Source organism: Colius striatus, chromosome 5 (genome assembly GCF_028858725.1).
Source record: "Colius striatus isolate bColStr4 chromosome 5, bColStr4.1.hap1, whole genome shotgun sequence".
Taxonomy (NCBI): domain Eukaryota; kingdom Metazoa; phylum Chordata; class Aves; order Coliiformes; family Coliidae; genus Colius; species Colius striatus.
This window is the reverse complement of record NC_084763.1, coordinates 51356803-51383878: the sequence shown is the minus strand read 5'-3', so window position 1 is coordinate 51383878 and position 27076 is coordinate 51356803. Positions and strand designations below refer to the sequence as shown.

Sequence of the window (27076 nt, the reverse complement as noted above, 5' to 3'; positions counted from 1 at the left end):
TGTCAAGCTGTCTGTTTTGGCCAGGACTGTTCTCGACGAGTGAGCGCTCCCTGTTCTCAGGGATCTCCAGGAGGCCCTTGGTACCTTTTTTCTTCCTCATTCCTCCATGGGGGTGTGGAGGAGGACTGAGCGAGCAGCTGCACAGTCCTTGTGCCTGCCTGGGCCAAAACCACAACAATGGTGATAAGCTTAGGAGCCAGGGGCTACGTCCATAAGATATGTTTGGATTAACAACTATTTTAAGAGCTTTTGTGGGATGCACGAAATATGGTGAAGCAGGAAAATAAACAACTGTGCATTCTAACAGATATTCTTACAGTTTTCTTTATTAAAGAACCTAAAGTTAGTAACAGTCTGCCTGTTGGAGTTCAGAGCAAAGCTACTGACACACAGCTACTTTGCATTGGCTTCCCTCAAAGTTGTTCAGAACGGTCATGTACAGTACAGAACTAAAATTTTCACATTTAATACAGCATGTAGTTAACAAACTCCTTCAAACATGATGTATAAGGGATGGAAGGAATCTCTAGAGTCTGCAGTATTCACAGATTGTTTTCTATGTTTACCTGTACCCTTTTCTTTTACAAGTCTTCTCCAACTTTGTCAGATCTGTATTCTTAAAGGCAGGCAAATGGTTAGAAAAGTCTCAAGATATGCTACAGAAATCAAGTCATAGCTCAACAGTTGTTTGATGAGCATTAAACTTGTGTTCTTAGTGAGGTTTAATTAAGAATATATGCACAGAACACTATGTTTGGCTCTTGTTTGTGTCCTATGGAAGTAAAAGGATACCAGACACTGAAACCTGCCTGGCATTGTTTTCATTCGATTGGAATTCAGCACATTAAACAGGTTACATCTACGGCTACGAAACCACAACATCTTCCAATTTCAGATAACCAGCGTCCTGCAAGGCTTCACTTTGTACCAGTTTGGTGCATTCTGAGAGTGAAAATTTCTGCTCAGAAGAGGCAGTAATGAACTAGTGCTAGAAATGCACCATCATACCATTCTGTGATACAACATACAGCTTCAGCTGAAACTTCGGAATTGTGGAATTCTATCGAAACAACGCTTTCAATTTGGCAGCAGCGTATCTGACCAAGACAGAAGGGGTCCTGAAGTCAATAAAATACTGTAACATCACCTCAATACACAGAATGGCATTTTGAATGACTCATGCAACACAGAGAAGCACATGGGTTGCGATGGGTACGGGTGAGGGACTAGGGGAGGAAAACATCCATTCACAATGAGACCTAAGGCAGAAAAAATATAAGTCAAAAGGCATTTTGTGCAGTAATTTTAATACTTTAAAAAAGGTAATAACTTTAAAAGCCTTCTACTTCACATTTTAAGTAAGAGCTCTCACTTCTGTAAGTATCAATCAGTATGTCTAGAGTAAGGCCCTTAGTATACTGAGTTGAAAGAAACACAAGCCAGTTGAACTGCTCCTCTGGGAGACGCTCGAGGGAGTGTGGTCAAATTTCTGCTTCACTGAGCACAGATCTTCATGTGAGGATGTTAACCTTTCAGACTCTGTATTTTGCTTTGCCATGATCATTGATGACACATATGTGCTGCAAAAAAAAAAGGTAACAAAGATTGCAACAGCATACTTGATTACATGATTGATTATTAATGAATAGGCAGGAAATACTTTTGCTTGATACAAAGTAGTGATCTTCTAAGTACCTCTTCCTTTCCAGAGACCTGGAATTGAATTCTGATTTCACTTTCTAGCTACAGTAAGTTTTTTCACTTGCAATTCCCAGCTCTGAGGTCCACTCCTAGGAGCACCACAGGAAGTAAAAGCAAGGCTTGCACCTTTCAGCCATCATTACTTTGCTGAGAAAAAGGGCAGGCAACATAGCAGTAAAAGTCCAACCCTGCCTGAGCTGTGGCCGTGTTTCGTTTTTCACCGCTGTCTGCACGTGTGGGGAGGAGTGGACCTGACAAGTCCTGGGCTCACAGAAGAGGGAAGCACTGCAGAGGTGTGACTTCTGCTCTCAGGGCGAAGACATGAGAAGGAACTGCTCAGAGAGCTGGGCAGTGACTCCTTTGGATTATTTGAGGTTTTGCAGGGAGTTCTATACTTGCTGAAAGGATCCCAACCATGCCACCAAGACTTCATGGAGGAGGCAAATTATGGGATACTTAAGACACCCTGGAAAAGTAAAGCAGTGATTTTTTTCTTAAACTACTTTTTTAAAAGAAACTTACATTTAGATCTCTGAAGTGCTCATTGTAGTCTAAGGCATAACCTACCACAAATAAATCTGGAATTTCAAATCCATAATCTGCGTGGAGACAAATAACAAACATCATCAGTACAGGATCGGTAAGTTCATGCATTCATTCTGACAAGCAAACTGTAGATACACGCAGCCAGTTGATGTTATGTTACTTTCAACTCTGAGACACCAAGGCCAGCAGTAGCTTTGTAACCAGTTCACAGAATCACTGAATCTTAAGGGCTGGGAGGGACCTCAAAAGATCATCCAGTCCAACTGCCCTGCCAGAGCAGGACCACTTAGGAACTCAGGAACTCTATAACTTGTCAGAGGCTGAAGAAAAAACACTGAATTTTTATGGGTAAAAAGAAACCCTTTCATAACTTCCCTATAAAGTTAGCACTCTGCAGAAAACATCAGGCTGTAAGGAGGTTAGGCTTTCCAAACCACATCCACTGCATCCCATAGTCCCACTGACAAACGACACTTTACAATGCTTCTAGCAGTCCACAGAATGACAGGAAAGGCAAGTGGTAGAATCATGGTAACTTCTACTGTCATGTACAGCTTTTCACAGCACCACTTACAATCTGGTCTGTACCCATCAGGCCGAGATGTTCTTTTCACCAACAAACTGCAATTAAAAACAGAATAAACCCCATGTAAAACTAGATATTTACCTGAATATCATGCATAAAACCTATTCCCCTTATCAAAAAACTCCTGAGCTATGTGAATCACTCTTCTCTTTCTGCTTCTCACGCCAACAACATCCTGATGGCACAGAGGAGATGGGTGTGTTCTTCAAACTCCACCAGTGCCAGGCTTGAACTGGCTGAGGGGTCATTGCCACTTGCAGAACAATACAAATGCATTTCCACCCCCCCACCCTCCTCCCAGTGACTCAGGCAGCTCCGCTGCAGAGTTCCCTGTGTGATACTGCAGCATGGAATGAAAGCAGGATCTCTCAATGGGAACCTCCACTGTTTGGGCCAGACTAATGAACTACTAAGTTTTGTGGTTGTTTTACTCACCTTGCCACTTTAATCATTTTTGGCTTGTATTTTTCTATATTATTAAGCAGAACCTTCATAGTCCTTCCAGTTCCAACGATATCCTTAAAAAACATGAAAATGGGGTAATTAAATAGAAAATAAAGGAAAGCTGGCAAGAAGAAATCCAGACAATGAGTGAACAGTTCCACCTCCTCACTTTGTGGAAATGATGCATTTTTCCCAGTGTATTGTGAGCCACATCAAAAAAAGGTTATACCTGAGGTCACACAATTCAAGGCAAGCACTTTCTACTCATAAATTAATGAATTAAAAGGATTGCCCACTTCCTCTTGAAAATAGCTGTATTTCTAGTACTTTGGATAAAACATGGGACTGGAGATGACTTTACTGGGCACTGTAAGGATGCAGGGATCAGACTTTTCATATTATATCAATATGTCTCCATGACACAGCTAAATCTGCCCTATTTGTTGTCTGCCCCATGCTCCAGGACAAACAAGCATTCTCCAGAGCTGCTGCACCCAACCTGACCTGAATGAGATCAGTAGGTACCTGGCTAAAAAACTGACCATGACATGGAGAGCAGCTGTTGATCCTGAACTCTGTGGGTGTGCATTTTTTATTAGCAACGCCTTGTCCCCGCTCCCCAGCTACTTAATATCATTGACAACATTCGCTGTGGATGTTTTCCATTTCTGTTACAGCAGTTAGCATCAGCAAATGTGTAGCTCCCAGCAGTTATTCAGGTAACCAGCCATCTCTGTGGCTGATGCCTTTTTTCCTCTCCTTTGCTAAGAAAAGACATTCCGACATTCATACATGTCCTAGACTACACTGTCCAGCTCACTTCTCGCCCAAGCAGACTGAGCCTGAAATGCCAGCCAGATCCTGGTGTGCCCTCTGATCATCCCAGCAGCTTTTCTGACATTTCAAAGCAGAACCACCTATGTTAATTTAAAGAAAAACTGCAGCACCAGTGAGGTCACACACTCTTTTTTCTCTACAAGTGAACACTGACGATTTAAATCAGACACGTATCTGTGATGAGCCCTCCCCAGGGTACACTGCAGGATGTAATGCTAATGAGTAGGAGTCACGGGAACTTGAAAGAAGGACCTTCCCAACTACCATCTGAACAACCCTGAAGTTGCAGAGCATGCAAAGAGTTATGCTACTGTTTCAGAGCCATGCAATTGAGAAGTGTAGAGCACCATTGCAGTTGTCCTCCAAGGAATGGAACAACTTGTAGAACAGGGGTTGATGAAACAACAGAAAGAACAAATCAAATGACAGAGAAACAAGGGCTCTTGGGTATCACAAGGCAGAGTAGCAGTTGGAGTGGCAGCAATACAGTTTGATTCATCATGTAATTGTCAAAAGATGAAGAGGTCATTAAGCAAATTAACCCCTCTCCCTCTTCATCATCTCCCAGCTAAAGAAGTGTGAACACAGATGAGTTTTACAAACTGAACACACAAACACGACTTGGCTATGTGACTTCATAAAACTATAACATGACATAAGCACCTGACTTACCTCCACAATGAGAACATTCTGAAAGAAACAAACAAAAGGAAATACAATTACACAATATTCATAAACAAAAATAAACAAACGCTTGAAAAAGTGAAGACAGACCAGTCCATGTGCACACAAGGAGTTTCCCAGTTCACTTTTATGCCCTGAAAAAGAGCCTGCCTTAAAAGCAAGCCCTGTAGTCAGGGGCTATGACTTAATTCAGCTCCATCTAGATTATCCTGTTTGTGCAAGAATGGATGTAGCTCCAGAGAACAACATTAGATGGAAGAATTCCAAATGGGATGAGCTTCACTTCATTCCAGTGTGTCTAGCCATGTACTACTGTGTACTCTATAGTTCACTAAAAGACTATTTCCAATGATAAGACTACAGCAACATTATTTTGAAATAAAGTTCTTGCCTCCCCTCGCTCACACCCCATAAACCTCACAGTAAAGGATTACAGGCCAAGTTGTACCACCCATTCTCATCCGGTGAAGCACTCTTCAAAATACTGTTGCTGAAATCAGCAGCATTACTTGAGGAGGAGGAGTCCAGTCAAGAGCAGTGATTTCAAGCCTATGACAGCATGATCACACAGGCTGACCTTTTTTGCTGAAATGGCTCATCACTGTTCCAGGAATCACAATATCCAAGGTGACTTCTGTTCTTCTATTAAAAACAATAATAAGAAGTAATGGTCTTCTTAAAAGAAATAGAAATCTGTTTATGAGTGGGCATTATCATGAGTGGGCATGTTCAAAAGGTTGGACTCCTATAACCTTGCTACTTTCTGAGGTGAAACCTGCAATAGCAAAGGAAAGTTCTTTCACAAATACCTGTACCTGTATATCTGGCTATACATCTTACATACATGTGCACATTGTTACGACCCACAAAACCTTGGGACAGTTTCATATCCATGTAGTATTCACCAGAACAGCCTAGATTCCACTTCCTTTCTATCAGGCTTGCTGGCTTTGCTACATACATGATGTGGAGACTGTCTGACTCCTTTTTCAATCACAGGATCCTGAGCTTGAGAGTTCTGAGAAAGACTCAAACACTATGAAGAAGGAGTATCTGAAGAGAGTGTGCTCATAAACATCACACCTTTGATAGTTCCATTAACTGATATGTAAATATTTTTTTTAATCTTCTAAACAGAAATTATTTATCTGGATTATCTCTATTCATATTCATAGTGCAGTTCCTGCTAACAATCACAGTGCTTGGTAAGGAGATGCAGCATGCTTCATGCATCAACCACTGCAGAAACATGTTAGCACACACACCATATTATACTGCATGCTTTTGAAATGGCACAATACTTGGTAAAGGTGTGGAGGGAACTGCTGGTAGTAGTTCAGCAGATGTCAGCAACAGAGTTATCACTCAGGAAAGCCAGTAATTTAGACTGAGCTCCAGCAGAATGTGTATTAATCTTGGAGGGTGGCTCCTTTTTTGTTGTTTTCGTAACAGGTTTCACTGGTGGTTTTACTGCTCACCACTCCTGATTTTCAACCTCTCAGTTGCTGACACAAACAACTCTGAAAGACCTAGTCCTGTGGAGGTAAAAGTCACAGGCTTCTTAATGAAGTCCAAAGACACTTTGCCTCTAGAAATTTCTTCTTTCAAAGAAGAATGGAAGTATGCCAGTCCTCTACATATGATGAAGAGACCAAAACCATGATCAGGAGAAGCTTACAACAGGTGTGCACATTTTCTTTAAGGAAAACATTTGGATCTCAAGAGGGTTTGGTTCTCATCTGGCTTCCTGGATGAAATCATAACTAGGAAAAACACTTCCAAAGACTAGCCCAGGACACCTGGGTCTGAGGCATAAACAAATCACTTGATTCAGTTGGTAGATATCTGAAGATAAGTGAAGGAGTAATGGTTTAACCATCTCCCAGGGAGCTTGCACATGTAAATACATGTAAATATTTATGTGTATATATACATACACCCCCCGAAATATAGATATGCTATATAATTATATAATATTATATATCTTACATCTATATGTAATATAGGGAGAGAGCAGTGGAGCTGACACGAGATGAACTTCACCAGAACTAAAGACAGAAATGAGCTCTAAAGGAGCAAACAGTCCATGACTGGGAGTGGCCTCTGGTAAGAGAGGCTGACCTGACATCAGCCTGACATCCTGACCCATTCTGCCACTCTCGCATCTCTTCCTGCTTTTCATACTGTCAACAAGAACTTTCCTCCCAAAGGAAAAGCACAGATGTTGTACTGACAAGACCTATCCCACAGCTATGCCATGAAGGCTGGAAAGTGCTGGGTTAGCAGCCTGTGTGAGGGTGCAGCAAAAGCTGGGCATCCCTGAGCAAAGAGGAGTCGGCAGCTGGGAGCCACTGAGACTTGCTCAACCAAGAGTGCCTATCATCAGATGAGTTCATGGTGATGAGGCACATCTGAGGTCAAGCTGGGGTGTTAGTCCACAGGTTGAGATTGGGTACCACGAGAGTAACCATGATCAAACACAGCCCACTGATCTCCAGGCGGGTCCATAGTGATGAGACAAGCCTGAGGTTAAACTGGGAAGTCCGTTTGTGAGTTAGGGTCTGGATCAAGCTGTGTAGTAAAGTGCAGGTGTGGCTGTACCTGAGCTGCAGATTGGTACCCATACAGCATAGCTCAGACATGGACCAGAAGCCCAGGGTTAAGCTGAAATGAGGCTCCTGTGTCCACAGGTGTGGGCAGGGGTCCCAAGTAGCACAGGTAGTGGCCACTAAGGCCGTGACAAACTGATAGAAAAGCATAGTCCTGGGACATTTTGTTGATAGACAAATATGTTTCTTTGCCACCACTGCTGTTTCACCTATCCTACGATGAGCAGCTTACTTGCAAGTGGAAAACATAACATTACACAGAATGAGAGGAAAACGGCCTCCCTGTATGTGGAATCAGGATCATGCCAAAAGGAAGGAGCAGACCTTACTAATTAACTTGTGAAAAAAAAACCCCCAAACACACACATTAATAGAAAAAAGGGGTTGAGGAGACCATGAAAGGTCATCAAGACCAAAGAATCAAAACTATCCCTCACAGATACCTGGTTTACCTCTTCTTGAATGTGCTGAGGCCTTCAGAACTTCCCCAGGCAATATGTCTCAGTGCCTCATTATCTAAGAGCAAAAATATAATTAGAAAACTTCTGTTGCTATCTGAGCTGGACTTGTTTTGCAGTGGACATAGTAAAAGCTTTATTTTCTTATCTTTTTAACTTCTGTACTTGAAGGCAGATGTATTTCCTCACTTTCCTCTTCTTCAGATTAAGAACCCCCTATTTATTCAGTATTTTCTCACAGGTTTTATTTTCTAGCTTTCTGGTCACTCTTTTGTTCTCCTCTGGAACTTGTCAGAATCCTTCTCCAGCTGTGCTGCCCCAAGCCAGGGAGAAGCCTTTTACAGTGCTGAGAAGAATAAAAAAACCACTTTGTATCATTTACAAAGTATTCTCCTTTCTATATATTCCAGTTAGATCTTTTATAAAGGTATGCTGTTGTCTCATGTACAACTTGTGATGCACCTCTTGTCTCCAGTTTAGAACTGTTGCTTAAGTCAGTCCTTCCTCTTATGTTTATGTGAAAGATTACTTCTCTATAAACCCAGAAGTTAGTGTTCATCTGTATTGCCATTACGTGTCATTCTTTGAACCAAATTCTTAAAAGAATTTCTTAAGATCATAATAGCACCTTGGAGTATTTTTCCAGGTAGCATCACTTCCAAGAAATGTTAATTCATTTTTTAAAATCATGAATTAAATAATGTGCAGTCCCTGGAGAACATGCTTTAATGCATCCAGTCTGACAGTGAAGCATAATTAACTGTTTCTTGAGAACAGCTTCCTAACCAGTTATACGTCTGCCTAATGGGAATTTAATCTTGTCTACATTTCCTTATCACAATGACTCATAAGCAAAGAAGATTAACATGGATCCAGACATGCCTGAAGGGTTTGTCTGGCCACAAGACTGATAGTCACCTGCGCATGACTTCAACTGAAGTGTAAGATCTCATAGTGACTGACTAACTTGAGAAGGAAGTCAGAAGGACCCAGAAATTGTCTGACAGCATTACATTATTCCTGTCTCTTCTCCTCAAAGAATCCAACAGTTGTGAATGATATGCATGGGAGACTTGGTCCTCTGAAAGTCCCTTTAATCAGGCAGTTCTCCAGATCAGGAAACACAGGTGCTGTTTTGTATAATGCACATTCTCCTTACTTCCAAAATATTGATGAGGATTTTTTGTCCTATGGAGAAATCCTGGATGCAAGGACTTTGTAGTCAAAAAGACACTATAAAATATTTAGATATGACAACATTTTGTATATATAAATAAGAGTGTGATATATTAATCCCTGTTTTGATTAGGCTGGGGGTTACTGTGATTAGCCATCATACTTTCATGCAAAATTATTGCCATCCTGTGGTACCAGAAACTCTCTTACAAAATGACATGATGTGGTGGGAAACTTGACTGCATTGCCACCTATCCCCCACCTTTCTCTTGCTGATGCAGGCTACTGATGGAAGGATTCCAGAAAAGGGCTGGCAGGGTAGTGTAGTAGAGGAGCAAAGTGTCAATCTTACACTATGCAGTATCTAAGACTAGATAATGGTGATGTGTAACTGAACCTGGTTAAAATAGCTTATCAGACAGTCAGAAGAATGCAATGGATACAACAAATTGGTGCACTATCAGTGATGTCACCATCATCTTTAGTGGACTGTGGGCTGCATCCAGTATACACACTGCAAAATGTTACGTGAAAGATCTTATTCAGTTTCAGCATGAAATCCACCTGTGAGCTGGTGGGCAGGAGAATGGTGAAATTCAACAGCTTGTGGTGCTACAGCAATAACTGACAGCTGGACAAACAACAGGAAACTAAAGGACTGGTTTTTCTGTCTGGTTTTGGAGGTTGGAGAACAGGAAAAGGGAATATTTTCTGATATACTGACCAGACTGAAGATAGCTTAATTTCTAAGTACAGTCACCTTCATCAATTCAATCTGTGAAGTACATACAGAATCTAATAATGGTGCTAATATATCTTACAGTGAGACACATCAGTTTATCAAAATGTGTCCTAGAAAGATTTCTTGTTTCTAAATAAAGAAGGGGTGGTGGCTCATCTCTCACAGACTGAAACACCATTGTAGTGAGTTGTTGTTAGCAGCTTTCATTGCTGGTGGATCAGAGGGATGGTTGGGAGGCGATAGATATGGAAGACTGTGATTCATCCTGTGTTTACAGCTGTTTCTACCAAGTAGCTGTCAGGAAGTAGACTGGTACAACAATATTTCAAGTTGGAAGGGAGCCGTAAGGATCAGAGTTCATCTCTTAAAACTAAACCATATGACTAAGCATTGTCCAGACATTCCTTGAATTCTGACAGGCTTGGGGCCCTGATCACTTCCACGGGGTGTCTGTTCCAGTGAGTAAGAACCTTTTCCTAATATCCAACCTGAACTTCCCTTGATGCATATCATCCTATTTCCTTGTGTCCTGCCACTGGTCACCAGAGAGATCAACACTTCCCCCTCCACTGCCCCCTTTTGAAGTTGTAGACTGCCATGAGGTCACTCCTCAGCCTTCTCTTCTCCAGCTTGAATGAACCAAGTGACCTCAGCGTTTCCTCATAAGTCTCACCCTCGAGATATTTCCCCTTCCTCCTCTGGACACATCCTAATAGTCTGATGTCTTTCTCACATTGAGGTGCCCAAAACTGCACACAGTATCCACCAGTGCAGTGCAGAGTGGGACAATTCCCTCCCTCAGCCATCCAGCTATGATGTGCTTGATGTGCCCCAGGACACAGTCAGTCCTTGGGCTGCCAAGGCACACTGTTGGCTCACATTAAACTTGCCATCAACCCAACGCCTCAGATCTCTTTCCATGAGGCTTCCAGCCTCTCGTTGCCCCACTAGCACATATAATCAGGACTACCCCATCCTACTGGGAGAATCCAACACTTGGTCTCATTACATTGTCTATGGTTGCTGATTGCCCAGCTTTCTAGTCTATCCAGATAGACTCTGTAAGGCTTTTCTACCCTTGAGTGAGTCCACAGCAACACAGCTCCTCCTGCTTTAGTAGTACTGGCAAACATTTGATTCCTGCATTCAGATAATTTATAACACCACCAAAAAGCACTGGCCCTACAACTGTACTCTGTGTTTTAAATGCAAAGGGGTGCTGTGAAGCCTAAAACCTTCCAGTCTTGTGTGATCAGGGTACACACAACTTGTGACTCTGCACATAAACGTTTGTACTGAGCAGAAACAGTATTTGTGGTGTGAACTGGGTCTGCTTAAAAATAAAAACTCATGCCCTCATATTCTTTCTTAGACATCAGTAGAAATAGTTCATAGCAGCAAGTCTGGGGATGTCTGGCCAGAGGTTTTAGACAATATTAGTACTATGTAAAAGGAAGAAATAGTTTCTAATCCCTGCATTCCGTGTGAGCTTGTCTGTCATGTTAAAGAGACACATTTTAGCTTTTATAATACATTTTAATTTATCTGTGGATTTAAAAATTTGTTGTAAAGGACTGGAAACCTGCAGAAGTTGAAAATCTGTAACTTACTGCTTTGCAAAGCCACATGAACTTACATAGGGCAAGAAAGTAAGTTGTTATCATAACACACATAAGAAAAATCCTGACTTGTAATAAGCTGAAAAATCCTCTGGCACTGAGTCAATACATTTCTATTGTTTACCTTCCCATAGGTCAGTAATAAGTGGAACAAAGTCAGCTAATAAGACCAAGCACAGTAAAGATATCATCTGTGCCTCCTGCCTGACAGTAGTAAGGGCTATGGAAACTATTTTTCACCTTCCTGGAAAAGAATAACAATTTTTTCTAGATTTTGATTCTATGTTCCATTCAGAAGGCAGATTTCAAGGGAACCGTTGCTGTGAAAGAGCAGTGCTTTGAAATTAACACTGAGTATGAGTTTGAGTGAAAGGTTGTCTCTGAATTCATGTAGATGTACAATTTTGACAAGGTAAAATTCTAAGTTGCAAATTTAGAAAGGGGGAGAGTTTCCTGGAAAGCAGCAGCTCTACTTAAGTAATCAAATAAACAACATATTTAATGCAATACTACAGCTAAGAGGACAAACACAGCTCTTGCATGTACAGCAAAAAAAATCAGGTAGGTACACAAAGAGCTTATTTTCTCCTTAAATGTTTCAGCATCAAATCAGTAAACAACATGCACACACATTTATTTTAAAAGAAGCTGTTAAGAAACAAATAACAAACCAAAAAGAACTCAGACTAATAAAATAAGGAGTATTTGAGACCTGGAAAAACACCTTACAGCACAGTAAGGTTTGTAACAGGAAGTAATAGCTTTTATTTAATTAACAGCCTAGTTCCCAGTAGGAGAACATTTTTCACAAAAGAACTTTGACCTTTCAGCCCACAACCTCAAAGAGACCACAAAATACCTTCAATAGCTGAGCCTGGGAACAAAAATTCAGAACTGCTGTAAGCACTAGAAATTATAGACTCAATAAAACACAGGCTTTATGGCACATTATAATCTTCCCCTGCAGCTGACCTCCAACTCATTTATCAGTGTTCCAAAGCTGATAAGTTGCTCTTTTTTTTTTTAGCCTAGAGTAATTCTTAACATTTTTATCTTCTCTTTTACTCTCAGGGCAGGTGATCATGTAGGGCAACCACTTTTTTCTCCCCAACTGTGTGATTACACATTAAGTTAAAATTAAGAGTTTCTCCCAATCTGTACTTGAAGTTTGCTGGTTCCATTCAAGCCAACAGAAGGATCTGTATGCTCAAAATTTCTTTTCTTCCAACTGTATCCCTTACCTAGTATTAATTTCCTGTTATTAACTGTAGCTTCAAACCTTGTCTCATTCACATCCTACAGTATGCCAGTACTTTACAGCAGGCTCTCATGTATTAGTTCGTCTAAAAGGAGTTTAGACAAACTGGATGACAGGCAAGCATGCAACCATATGGCAATATAGATTTTATAATGGCAAGCTGCTCAATCTAGCAGGCAAAGGTATTAAAAAAGGCAACAGTGAAAGGCAAAGAGCTACACAAATTCAGAAGAGAAAATCAGGTTCATCATTTTAGCAGCGATGACGGCTGACTGTTGGGAAAGCACGTCTGAAGGACAGAGGCTTCTCCACCAAGCCTTTAAATCAAAATAGTTGGCAGCTCAAAAGAGAAACTGTAGGCCCAGTGTAGGAATTATCAGTTGGGAACCTTGAATCTAATTACCCAGAAGTTCAGATTAAGAATACAACTTTTGGAGCTTAAAATGAAGGAATCTCTTAACAAAGCTCTGTCTACGATCAGGCCAAAGAAGTGTAGTGAAAAAAAATGAAAATGAACCAAGATTTGCAGCAATTTTAAAGGAAGCAATTCATAAAGGTAGATTTACCTAAGTCTTGTAAAGCTTATTGAAGGGAAGCAGGTTGCAAGCTTGTAAGAAAGAAGAATTTTTTACCATGCTACTTAAATATGAAACTCCTTGCTTCAGGATCTTGTGGGACTAGAGGTATAACTGGAGATGACACAAACGTGGGTAACAGTTCTAGCACTGGATGTATTCAAAATGATGTAACTGGGATTTTGGAAGTCTCTGTTCTTCCTGTCATTTCATATCTCCTCTTCCCAAAGACATTCCAGTTGTCTGCTGCTGGAAGACATGACACAAGCCTAGACAGAACTTTCATCCTATTTAATATGGTGATAATGGCAGTCTTAAAAGTGGAGAACATAGATGGAAATACTTTCCTCTATGATTCCAGATTGGTGCCCTAAGTTCTTTCCTTTTTCCTTCTTGGACAGAGCTATTCCAAAACTCTTTGGGGATACATCTAACATATTGTTAGTTATACCAGCTGATAAAGTGTGCATCAATATACAGTTGCTGGAAAAGGTCAGCTCTTTTATTCATCCAATTCCACAGATGAAGGCATAGCTGTAAAAAATACAAAAGACTAAAAAATAAAAAGATCCAGGCTCTTTTTACCCATCTTTAGGGTTTTCTGTTAGGTTTTTTTTGGGGAGTGGGGGTGAAAGGCTACAAACACTGTATTTTCATTCCCTCTACATCAATTTCCATTTAGAAGTCTGCATTTTCAGTTAGATTATTTCTAAAGACATCTTCCTTCCACGTGTACTCCATACCAACACAAATACATGAATTGATAATATGACTCTTCAAACTGAATTGTTAATGGATTATCAGCTTATTCATCACAGCTGCAGTACTTAATTTCTTAGCATTGTATTTGGGGAACCTCAGGTACTACTGGTACTGGTACTGCTTGAAAAAGCAATGCTACAGTGCTGAAGAATCGTCAGCAAACAAAGGTTAAACAAATAATTTGTCATTTTTCAGCAAGAAGGTCCAAAGGAAGCTACAAGGACTGCTGTTAAAAGTGAAATCATTTTACAGCATGCACAGGAATGAAACCTACATACACTAACACTTCATCAAGATGTCAGAAGATCATGCGGAACTTTACAGACATTAGACATGCAAGTAGGAGCTTTCTACAGGGTTCTAGAAAATGTGATGAAGTCTGATTTTAATCTTTTCTGCAGGGCTGATCCACATCTTATGGCATTCCTGAAAGAACAGACACCATATCTCATTTAGGCACTCAGTTTGGTCAGTGTCAGCAACTGATGGGAGCAGCCTGGTTCATGTGTTAGGAGGCTACATATACAGACTCCAGCTACCTAAGGTATGTAAAACTGGTTCAAGGACCATCAAGACCTGACAGAGTGAGTGACTCTCTCACTGATGTGTTGTTCTCTCTCAGAGAGGATTGTGGTGAATGCTGTATCTGCACATGCTTTGCTGAGTACGGTCTGTTGTGCACAAGAGGTAGAGCAAATGACCACAATGGATCTAAAGGTAGTGCAGGAATGGATCACTATCTCCATTCTCTTACTTGAAGGAAAAGGTATAATTTTCTGATCATCTAGAATTGGAAGAGGATTTTCTGGACACAGGTAAAATAAACAGAATTAGGAACACATATGATGTAGAGGCAGGTGGACATCGGGTGAGCAGAGCGCAGGTGAAAAAGGGGATAGGAAGGCTGGGAAGTTTCCTTTGTACTTTCCTTCCTCCAGAACAACAACAACAAAGATGAGCAGTAGAATAGATTATCTAAGAAGGAAGTACAAAAAGGGAGGTTGGACTGGATGATCTTTTGAGGTCCCTTCCAACCCTTAAGATTCTATGAAGGAAAGAATGTCTTCTGCTGTGGACAAAGCAGATAAGGATGGCAACCATCAGAAGAGTAGACAGTATAATATCTAACTAAGAAAAAATGCAGGACAACAAAAATGACTAAAGATGGCAGTTAAGAAGAGGTACTGATGATATGGAATGCTTCAGGACACATGAAATCAGGCTTTGTAAAAATGAAAAAGGCAAGGCTGCGTGTCTGACAGGAATACAGTAAAATGTAGAGATGAGTGTGGGACATGACTATCGCAGAAGAGTATAGAGGATACCTTTACTGTCATATAAACAGACTCATGTACATAATGTTCTAAAGAGAACATCATTTTTTAATGCAAATTTGTGGGCATTATTCCATAAATAAATACGTACAGGGAGAGAAAGCACAACATTAGTTAAAGCAGTAAATACTGAAGGAGAAAATAATAATTACAGAACCAACAGAACTCTGAGAAACAAACTTGGAATAGTGAGGGAGAGGGGAATAAAATGTTGTTACACAGCTGTCACGTGTTTTGTTCATTAAATACTAAAGTACTAACATATTAAGGAGAATGCTAGAGAAATAGCTCTCAGAACTGTTTTTAGACCTATGACATGCAGAGAAAATGGCTCAGTGAAATAACAGAAGACATGAGAGGCTTAAGAAGAGAAAGTGAGATTGCATTATGTTCCCGGAACATCTTCCCATATGACAAGTGGGGCACGAAAACAGTAGGTGGCAGAAAACTGATTTAGGTGAGGCATATAAAGGAAGTTTGGAGATTTTATAGTACAAATGCTGCCAGAGGGAAATGAGGAGCACTGCATGGTGGATACTGTCTCTGAGTGAAACCTCAGATATGAGGTGTTTTGATATGAGCCGATCAGTCATTTTAAGAGAGCATCAGAGTAGTGATGGAGTGCAATAAAGTGCAGAGACAACACAAGATGTTCGCATTCTTTTTTTGTTGATCATTATTTATTACCTTCTACACTTCTTTGGAGATGCAAAAACCACTGCTGTCAACAAGATGTACTTAGTATGGTCAAGGGGAATAGTCCTTCACAAGGAACATAATCCATATTACAGACAGATGGAGTATCACAAACTCACAGGCTCTGTAACTGTATCATACTAACTATGTAACTATTGTTTTAAATAGAAGTTCTTATTAACCTAACAAATAAAAATGCTTTATTTTCTTCACATTCTAGGTTATGTAGGGACTTCAGACTATGTGACCAGCTGGAAAGCTCTTGGGACGTGCAGGCATAAAAATGATAAATGGCAGTGGTAACTGACAACTCTGGTATGGCTGAGTCTACTGAAGTTTCTAGATTTAAAATTTGTTTAAATGGCACAAATACCTTAAAATAATTTACAATTTTTTACAGTATGAGACAGTATGATTACAGTATTCATAGTAAACAGGGTCTTTCACCTCATCTACATACTTTTTCAGAGCCATCTTGCTTTGAAACAGTGCCTCTAGCTTTCTGGATGAATTAATGACCTAATTTCTGGACTAATTAATTACCTTCCCATTTTCTTATTACTCTTTACAAACATTAATGATAATTTCTAGCCAAATTAGCATTTCAGCTTTAAAATAATTGAAAGCTAAGCAGCTACTTAACTGTGAAATCAGCTACTGAGAAATTTTACGTTCACCATTTACATCATTAAAGGATGGATTTGGAAATTATATCTTTCCTGCACAGAAATGAATAGTTACAGACCATTAGAGTCTTAAGCTATATCAGGACTCATTTTTCAAGTACCTTTATAAATGATTCATGCCATGGAAGTCTTCATTCTTCCCTCCACGACCTTCTTACCAGAAGAAGAATTTCAAATTGTGGATGATATTCTTCAGGCAACAATTTGAGTCTGTATGTTAACTCTCATCTCTCTTTATAATATCTCCAGTTTTCAGTGTTTGGGTCTTTGAACATTTTTCCCAGGCTTATAATATTTTTATAAACAAAAGCATATTATAGAGATGTACAGAGGAGATCTTCTTCCTTCTGAAGAGCTACTGCCTTTAACAGCCTCTTTTTAATTAGCTCTTTTTCTTTCTTTAAGCTCTCGCAAAACCTCACATTGTTCTTGAACAGCACGTTCATGAATATAAGTAGTAATCTTTTCTCCCAACAATAAGTAACTCACAGAAATGATGTAGCTGTTCAGTAAGATTATAGGCTAGCCAAGGTTCCAGGTATTATTACTTAATGAAGAGCACTTAAAGATCAAAATCTCAGAATCCTTGGCCTATAGGTTTCAAAACTGTTTATATTATTGATGTTTTTGAACTTCACAGAAACATAATGGAACTTACATTTTGAATCCTTTTGAAAACATCTTCCATGATCATCATGTTAATGGCACTCACCCTGGCATATGAATTTTTCAATATAATTACAATCTTTTCCTAATAAGTACTCCAAGTAGGTAGAAGCAGCATTCAGCTCCCTTAAAGGTGAAGCTTAAGTTCTTTAAGTCTTCTACTAATTCAAATTGCTCAGTGACTTGGAATAGTTACCAAAGCCAGCAACTTTAAAAGCCAGCAGCTAAACTAAGGTACTAAAAAACACTTCAGGGAAAGATTTACATTGACTGTAGGAGGTTCTGAATCAGTCTGCAAATGGCTGATTAGTAAAATGTGCTGAATACTTGCACTAATTGCTTAAGTCAACAACAGATGGAGGAGTTGGCATCCGTGGACATAAGGCCACTCCTTCATATATCCAACTTTAGACATGTAAGAATGAACGTTTGAGCTCAAGCCTTGCTTCTCAGCTTTGCAATCAGTAATAAAGTCTTAAGGAAACCCCGTTCTCATGTGTTATAGTGAAAATGCTATTCAGTTACCCATATATCAGCTGTGTCACAGACAAGCATGCATCCAACCAACCACCAAATATGCCCTTTGAGCAAGTCTGCTCCCCTGGTAGTCCCACCCCCCTCTTCCTGCTCCACTTTAGCTACTCCACACTCAGCTTCCAGCACTGTGCTCCCCTCCTCACCAGCAACTGCCTTCATTCACAAACCAGCCCCTTCACACCTACCCAAGAGTCCAGACTCCTTACCCAGCAATCTTAAACGATGCTGCTGTCCAGTCTTCTCCCTACACATCTCCTGGCTTCCCAACAGTCACATTTTACACCCTGTCCCATACTTCACAACAGGATGGCTGTGCCAATGAAAAAAGGGTCACTGGGATTTCAGTATATGTAAATGATTTGCTTATTTTTGGAAAGAGCAGAGCTACTTGGGGTGAAATTTTCCTTCTCTCTCACACACATGTGGACACACACAAATACACAAAAGTCCTGCAAAAGAAAATAATGTTTTGCCCCATTGAATTCAAATGATACTAGAATGATTATGCCTGGAAAATATATTAATAACCCAATTCATCACAACAAATTGGGACTGGAAGATGGGGCAGGGGAGCTAGGTCTAGAAGCTTACAAAGTGTTTGGCCTATCTGGGAAAGAGAAATGTTCAGTAAGATTAATAGGTGCCCTGCCAGTTCTGCTTGTGAGGTGAAGAAACATATGTGAAATCTTCGTAGGAAAACAGGTAGCTCCAGTGTTTGAATATTATAAAGCAGCAAATGAATGAATATTTCCCAAGAACATGATTAATCCTTTAGAAAGAATTTGGAAACCATCACTCAGCAGGAGTATGTAGAAGTGCAAATTCAGGACATATGTGTCACTAAAATGTTCTGTGTTTAACAGCAGTTTAAGTTCTAGATGCATCACAATTTATTCAATGTTAATGAAATATTTAAAGTTAAGGTTTTCTCTTCTTGTGGTCCATAGTACAGCAAAACAAACGGGTTTGCTACATTTGAGTGCTCTGAAAAAAATGATATTATTTAGCGCCAGCTAATAAAAAAGTAACTGCATGTACAGCACAAATAACAAGGTAAGTATTATGTTGCCTTATAATGCATAAGTAAAGAATCCATTTCTGACCATTTTCCACATAGACCATTTGCTTAATGAAATGAGTCTTCCTTCCTCTTCAAAGTACTGCTTTGTATTATCGTGGCTGGATGAAAATAGCTTTTTCACTGACCCAAACCACTCTCTTTCATTACCACAATGTTCAAGCATAGTGCAAAGCAAATTCAGTCACACAGTCAGACTGATGTTGAAATAAAAAATCCTATTTGATTATCTGAGTGACAGGTTCCATAACTGAGCTTTGTGCAGCAGGCAAAATTGTACCAAACTCCTTCCTTGGAGGTCTTCAAGATCTGCCTGGACACGTTCCTGTATGAATTGAACTAGGTGGACCTGCTTTGGCAGAGGGGTTGGACTGGATGATCTCTAAAGGCCCCTTCCAACCCCTACCATTCTATGATTCTATGAAACTCTTCATATGCTGAATTCCACAGGGCTCTTCAATGTGCAGCTTCCTCACATGCACCCATAAAAGGCCAAAAAAACAAGGCTCTAAGATATAAACAAGCTCAGGGGAAGCATTTCAGCACAAATTTTGCCCACGGTCTTGCTGATGGTATGTGTGTAACTGTAGTGAAATCCCTACACTAGAATGGAGGGGCTACAATGAGAACTTTTGGGGCAGCTGCAATCTGAAAGGAATGGCATTACAGCAATGCCATAGAAATTAATAAATATATTTGATTCCAGCATTAGTATCTGACAGTACATGTACAATATTACACAGCTTTTCTCCAGTGTTTTTAGTGGATATATTTTCTTTCTCAAATTTAAAATTAACAAACCTTCCCAGTAAGCTTTGAAAGATCCTCTCCTCCTATTATCTGCATATCTTGCATAGACTGGTCATTCTGAAAGAAGAAAAACAACACTCTGAAATTGGATGTAACTGTATAAAATAAAAGTATAAACATGTTAACTTTTTTTTGATCTTTCACATTCTTTTATTTCCATTTTTCTTCTAATTGTTGCTGTTGGTATATGACAAAAAACACACTTTCACTTGTTCCTGTATCATTCCCTGGTTGTATTTAAGCTAACATCAAGCTCTAGTTCACTTTACTGAATTAGAAAAAGCTCTTTCCTTTTAAAATATATACTGTTCTCTTACTTGTCATTTCCTAATATGACAAGTGTTGAGTAATGTATTTGTCCCTTTCACAACAGGAGGACAGGAGCATCTCAACACTTGACCAGCACTGGTAAGCACATTCTTTTTTTGGAACAGTCTTTAGAAACACAGGCAAAATGTGTTTACATCTGTCACTCACACCAAGAACTCAGCTATTTTTTAAAACATTCACTCAGTATTTTTTTTTGAGGGGGGGAAGTTTTGCAAAAATTATCCCTTGTTATCAAGAACAGTTTCAAAAGTTTTGGTTTTGCTTTCCCAGTCACTAAAAGTACAAATCCTTGAGGTCAGTTTTGCAAAATAAAGTACTGTCAATCAGTTTGAACTAAACAGAATAGTTGGCTTTGATTTTCCTACTAGAAGAGGTATGGGGTATGTTTAAAAAAGATTCAGTGAAACTCCTTTTTTTGGACAAATTTGTTTTACATGCATTTTTATTTGAAATTCATTCTGATGGAAAATTCTCAACCAGCTCTAGTTCAAATTCACTACCAGCAGCACACAAAGTTAAGGGAGACATAGGAAAGCCCTACTTCTAAGTGAAGACAAAAGAGGCCTTAAAAAAGATACTAAACTAAAGAATATACAGTCATGACCAGGCTACATGAACTTTCCAGAGTAATCAAGAGCAATACTAAGTATAGTTAATGTGGATTGTTTGCCAATTTGTTTCATGTGCTACTCCTAATTTCCCTATCCAGAGGAAGACAGCATTAGTCCAATAATATGCAGTACCACAACGTGACACTGGTTATATTTACTAGTAATATCAGGAAGCTTTTACCATTGGAAACAACTGACAAAAACGCAAAATTTTAATACTTATTTCACTTTTATCCAGTGCTCTTAAGTCAATTGTTTTTCCATTAACAAATAATGGCACAGCAGATCTTATCAAGTAGGTGAAGGTATACTGAGACAAGGGATTTATCACTCCTTCCCCTCAAGGAGCAGCACCAGAAGAGGATGGAAACTGCAGCTGCCCACGCTCCTTGTCCAGGTGGCACAAGCCCAGAGACTTCCAAGACACCTTTGCAGCTTCTTGATCACAAGTGATCTGACAACCCCAGGAACTACTTGCCACCTCCACAGGAATGGATTGTCTAAATGAATATAGCCTTCCTGAGTAAGTAAAGGCTGCAAAATTGCCCAAGTGAGAATTTCTTCAGGTTTGCCTACTGTGGACCCACCAAATGGCTCCCCTTTTACTCAGACTCCACTCCCCAAAAAACTCTGACACTACAGCTTTGTAAGAGGTCCTTAGCAGTCTCTGCCTTAAAAGCCAGTTTTTAGACCTGTCTTCACTTTTTCTGCACTGGATCTAGGAGCTTCAGATCCTTTTCATGCTGCTCTGATGCGTTTCCTGGGAAACAGAGCTAGAGCAGGAATGAAGGTTGCCTTTGCACATGTTTTCCAATATAAGTCTCAACATCTATTTCTGTAAAGAAAAACAGAAAAGAAAAAAACCCCAAAAATCTCAAATCAAAGCAAGCAACTTCCACAGAAGACTATTTAAAAACCAAATAAAAGAGGAGAAGGAGAAGGCTTTAAGTTCAAGCTAAAAAAGCGTAAGCCTTTTGCTGTAGAGCAGGACAGGCCATACTTCAAAAGTCAGGGACATATTCAGGTCAAGACTTTTAAAAGACTGCAAAAAGCAGATAGTTTCTAATATTTACCGTGGCATGTGTAACCAAGGCACTGACAAAATATTTTTTTATTTGCAAATGAAAAAGTCTGGGATTCCATTAACAACCAACACACCAGAATTACTGAAGAGGCAGTTTGCCCTTCCTTACTAGTCAAAAAAGAGAGGAAGAAAAGTTAAAAGTGAGGTGCAATGACTAAAGAATTAATTTATTTTTAACTAAAAAAAAAAAGAATAAATCTCTCTCATCAGCCTTCACAGCAGCACTGTTTCCTTTGCATTTGGTATTTCTGGCTTCAGCTGAAAGGAAGATGCTGAAATAGCATCTTCATTGCTGGCAAGCAGTTAAGCAAACACAAAAGCCATTGAGAGCTGGGAGATCCCGGCATCTATCAATCTGCATATTCACACATGGGCTGCTGTGACACAACTGCACACAGTAATGAAAATGCTCATGTTCTGACTGGAGAATGGTTGCTGTCAGAGGACAGGGCTGTGTGTTCACCGCGCCTAAAAACCATAAGAGCTCTGAACCCTCCAGCCAACGTGCTTTTAAGAAATTTAAAGAAATTACTGTCCTCATGCTGCAGAGGAATTTTCTTGCAAAAAGAAAAAATCAGATAATCGATTTCAATGTCATTTGTAACTACCTTTGCATTCACCAATTAACTGCCAATGTGAAATACACACCTGCCAAATAGCAAGACTCAGTAACACAGAATCACACACAGAATCACAGAACGGTAGGGGTTGGAATGGACCTCTAAAGATCATCTTGTCCAACCCCCTGCTAAAGCAGGTTCACCTAGATCATGATCATGTTCATATAGATAAGGTTGCCATAGTAACCTCTCTGTATTTTTCTGAGTTCTCCGTTTATCATCTCAAAACAACACTGCACCCCAGTATAAAGTATAATAAATGTCAGGAAAGAAAAAAAATCTGTTTCATTCAGTACCTATTACTGTCAATTCAGAGCTGTTTAATCTTCATGGTCTCAAATCACTCAGAGCTTCCTCTTTTCTTTGGGAGTTGTTCCATACTTTGACAAAACTGATTTGACTGAGTCTCTACAATTTCATATAAATCAAGAGATGTGAATTAAAATTTCGCTTTCCATCACCCAGTATTTGCTTTCTAACATCCCTAAACCCTATCAACACATTTTTTTGCTATTAAATGCTTGACATTAAAGAAAATTTCTGAGATAAAGACATAAAAATCACGCCACGTTTTGGTTAGTGCAGCACAAAATTCATTGCAGCTGTTTCTAACAATACAAGAGGCATTGTGTCACACCCTTACACCTCATTCCAAGTGACATTTCATACTGCATTTCTGATTGTTTTTCTATGTTTAATAAATCTGCATTTTCCAGGATAAATCCCAATTTCTTTGTTTTCACCTGCTGAGTTGTGCTTTCTCACCTGCTCCTCTTCCATTTATGATTTAATTTCATTAATTAATTGTCAATATACATCTTCAGATTCTATGTATCCCTGATGAATGAAAGCAAGAATGCTTCTATTTCCATATCCACTTTTCTTGGCATGCAAGATGAAACTTTGACTTTCTATGCTGACTGGAAGTATAGATATTTAAATTCCATCTATACTAAGTCATGTCGTTTGAACTGGGTGGGGCACAGGATTCTTGCATCTCTTTTATATCTCCTGAGATCAACACTTGGACATAGCTAAAGCTACAAGTGGAATGAGTTGGGTGGTCTCAGGAAAATTTATAATAAACAGCATTGCTCATCTGAAAATTGCACCAAACTGTGAACATCTGTTACTCCTCTACAGAAACAAAATCTGGAGTACATTAATATTGGGCTCAGGGAAACAAAGACTCTCTAATCATAGCAAAAAAGTAGCTCTAACATAACAGTTTAAATGCATAACTAAATTATGAAATATGGACAGTGGGTTGTTACCACACATCTAGTTACTGTACTCTGCAGAGTTCATATGGAATTCCTTTGAAAAATGTTATTACCTTGTTATCCCCAAATTTATCAGGGAAACTCTTAACAAAGAAGGATGTGACTACCAGGCAAGCTCTGCTTTGCTTTCTAACATTTGGCTGATACAGGAGATCTCCAACCTGAGGATCCCCATGAGGACAGCTCCCTCACTTTGCATCATAGACCCATCTACTACAATTGGGCTTTCCAGAAAGGTTTTGACCAAAATCAAGTTATTGACAGTGTCACTTCCACCTGTCCCCTGGAACCTCAAGATGTTGAATACAGAGCATCTCTAAGGCTTCCCTTATCCCTCCTAATGGTTTAGTGAAATTGTTAGGACAGAATTACTGCCTGTAAGGTTTCTGACTTATATCCACACTTGGCAGAGTTTGAAAAGGCAGAGTCAAACCCTGCTTCACCCATACATTTGGTGTGACATGTCCACTAAAGAAGAGTTCGGTCTCCACATTCGCTTGGGCCTCACCTGTGTATTTTCCATTAAGACTGTCATTAACTGCATGCGATCTGTGCTGCTTCTGTTCTCACAGCATGACCCAAGACCTTGAAATGTTTTCATTAAAGACAGGATTATTCTGTCCCTAATTTAGGTATCTAATAGCTAAGATGTTTAAATCTATGCATCCTGGTCTCCCTTCATCATCAAGGAAGAAAACAAGACAGATCATGTAAATCATATGGGAAATCTACAGAAAATAACTTACACTTAGAAGTTTAACTGTGAGAAATCTGAAGTTAGGTGAGGGAGCTGGATTAGATGTTCTCTGGAGGTACCTTCCAACTCCCAACATTCTGTGATTCTGTGTGAATTTCAGCTTAAGAGATGAGATCAGTATTTTCTTCCTAAAAACCTCACTGAGTTCTCAGAAAGAAATCCTTTTCAATGACATTTACCAAAGGCACATAAGAAGCAATGAACTTGGCTATTTGCCATTCGTAACACCCTGAACTATCCACTCAGGCTCTGTCTCATACAAATGTTTAACACAATTCTCCTTAGCACCACTTCAGGATAATCTGCTTGCATGTTTACTCAAAGGTTTGATTTTAATCTAACAAAAACATTACACTGTATGATTAATAGGGCTCTACACTCTCAACTTCTTGGAGCAGAAATACAGATTTACCTATAGGGCTTACCCAGTGAATAATGAAAACAATTGGATATCATGTGTGGAGGGGTCATGATCATCAAGAATAGAGTCTCAACAAACCTCAGTAAAACAGTAAATTGCATTTGATACTGGAGGAAGGATAGCAACTGGGTTGACTACACTAATGGTGATCCAAATAGTTGCATTTTAAATCACACTCAGAACAGGTACATGGCACTAAAGCCAAATGGGAGAAGACATTTAAAAAGTTAATGAATGATGAGGATTTGAACAAATTCTTGGTAGTTCATACAGTAAAGCTGAGACTTCAAAACATCACATGGATACAACTGACTTATGAAACAGATACGTTTTTAGAGACATGGCTTCAATATGCTGCTGCAACTGAAATTGAAAATGACACAAAACCCAAGCAGAACTGTATACTCTGGCAGACAAATTAACACATATTACGGATATGTCTTTCAGTTAGGAAAAAACATAATTCTCAGATGAAAACAGAGCAGATACAAGAAATTACTTTCCAGTTAATACCTTTTAAAAAAGAAACCACACAAGCAATGCCTCTCACACAACTTTGAAACAGAAAACTATTACACAAGCAATGCCTCTCACACAACTTTGAAACAGAGAACTATTACTTCTATGTGATTGAGCTGCAGTAAAAGGATTCATGGTATAGGCCAAGCTTTCTGCATTGAAAAAACAGCATTGCAGAAACTAATTGCAGGTGTTGAAAGAGTTTAGACAGAGGTATAAAGACTTCTGCTTGGAAATTATACATTGTTCAATAATTATGATACCTTTTGCTACATGACCATGCTCTACCACCCAAACTGGAACATAATAATTAAAATGAAAATTTTATGTTCCAGTTTGGGTGCTGATGACTAGTATGAAACTGAATTGCTTTTCAGCCTGCCTCCTGAGAAGTAATTCAGTGGTTTCTTTAGAATTATAGAATAGTTAGGGGTGGAACTCACAGTGCCAAGTCCATCACTGCACTAAACCATATCCCTCAGTACTTCATCTATGCGTCTTTTGAATATCTCTAGGGATGGTGACTCCACCAGCTCCCTGGGCAGCCTGTTCCAATGCTTAATAACCCTCTTGGTGAAAAACTTCTTCCTAATGTTCAATCTAAGCCTCTCCTGCCGCAACTTAAACCTACTTCCTCGTATTCTACTATTTGTTATTGAAGAGATCGACCCTGACCTCACTAGAGCTCCCCTTCAGGTAGCTGTGGAGAGTGATCATATCTCCTCTCAGCTTCCTCTTCTCTAGGCTAAACATCCCCAGCTCCCTCAGCCGCTTCTCACTAAGAGCTGTTCTCTAGAGCCTTTACTAGCTTTGTTGCTCTTCTGTGGACTCACTCCAGCACCTCCATGTCCTTCTTGTAGTGAGTGGCCCAGAAAAGTATTCGAGGTGCAGCCTCACCAGTGCCAAGTACAAGGGGACAATCACCTCTTTCATCCTTCTGGTCACATTATTTTTTATACAGGCCTTCTTGGCCACCTGGGCACACTGTTGGCTCATGTTCAGCTGACTGCTGATTAATACCCCCAGATCCTTCTCCTCAAGCTCTCAAGCTATTCTGTCCCAAGCCTGTAGCATTGACTGGGGTTGTTGTGGCCCAAGTGCAGGACCCAGCACTTGGTCTTGTTGAACCTCATGCAATTGGTCATCGCTCCAGTCTGTCCAGGTCCCTCTGAAAAGCCTTCTTGTCCTCAGGCAGATCTACACACTCACCCAGCTTGGTGCCATCTGCAAATTTACTGAGGGCGCACTTGATTCCCTCAACCAGATCACTGATAAAGACGTTAAACAGAACAGGCCCCAGCACCAAGCCCTGGGGAACACCACTGGTGACCGGCTGCCAACTGGATTTAACTCCATTCATTAAAACTCTCTGGGCTCAGACATACAGCCAGTTTTTCACCCATCTCAGATCAGGTCTATCTAAGCCCTGGACAGCCAGTTTCCCCAAAATGATGCTATGGGAGACTGTGTTAAAAGTCCTCACTAAAGTCCAGGAAGACCATATCCACAGCCTTTCCCTCATCCACTAAGCAGATCATCTTGTCATAGAAAGAGATCAGAGTGGTCAAACAGGATCTGCCCTTCATAAGGCCATGTTGGCTGGGCCTGAACCCAGTATATTCATATGTTGGTCAAGGAAGTGTCAGT

General features: G+C 39.8%; 1 protein-coding gene across 3 annotated transcripts in view; it reads right to left on the bottom strand.

The window, feature by feature from the left end:
- Positions 1 to 308: 308 nt before the first annotated feature.
- The window catches only part of PRTFDC1 (phosphoribosyl transferase domain containing 1), a 47018-nt gene continuing 20250 nt past the window's right edge, over positions 309 to 27076 (bottom strand). The window contains exons 4-9 of one of the 3 annotated variants that reach the window (XM_061996541.1): positions 19796 to 19861; positions 4787 to 4804; positions 3269 to 3351; positions 2822 to 2868; positions 2224 to 2300; positions 309 to 1580 (exon numbers count right to left, since the gene is read on the bottom strand). In XM_061996541.1, coding sequence (XP_061852525.1) covers positions 1533 to 1580; positions 2224 to 2300; positions 2822 to 2868; positions 3269 to 3351; positions 4787 to 4804; positions 19796 to 19861 — 339 coding nt within the window. In that variant the 3' untranslated portion in view covers positions 309 to 1532. The other 2 variants (XM_061996540.1, XM_061996542.1) reach the window with 2 other exon arrangements.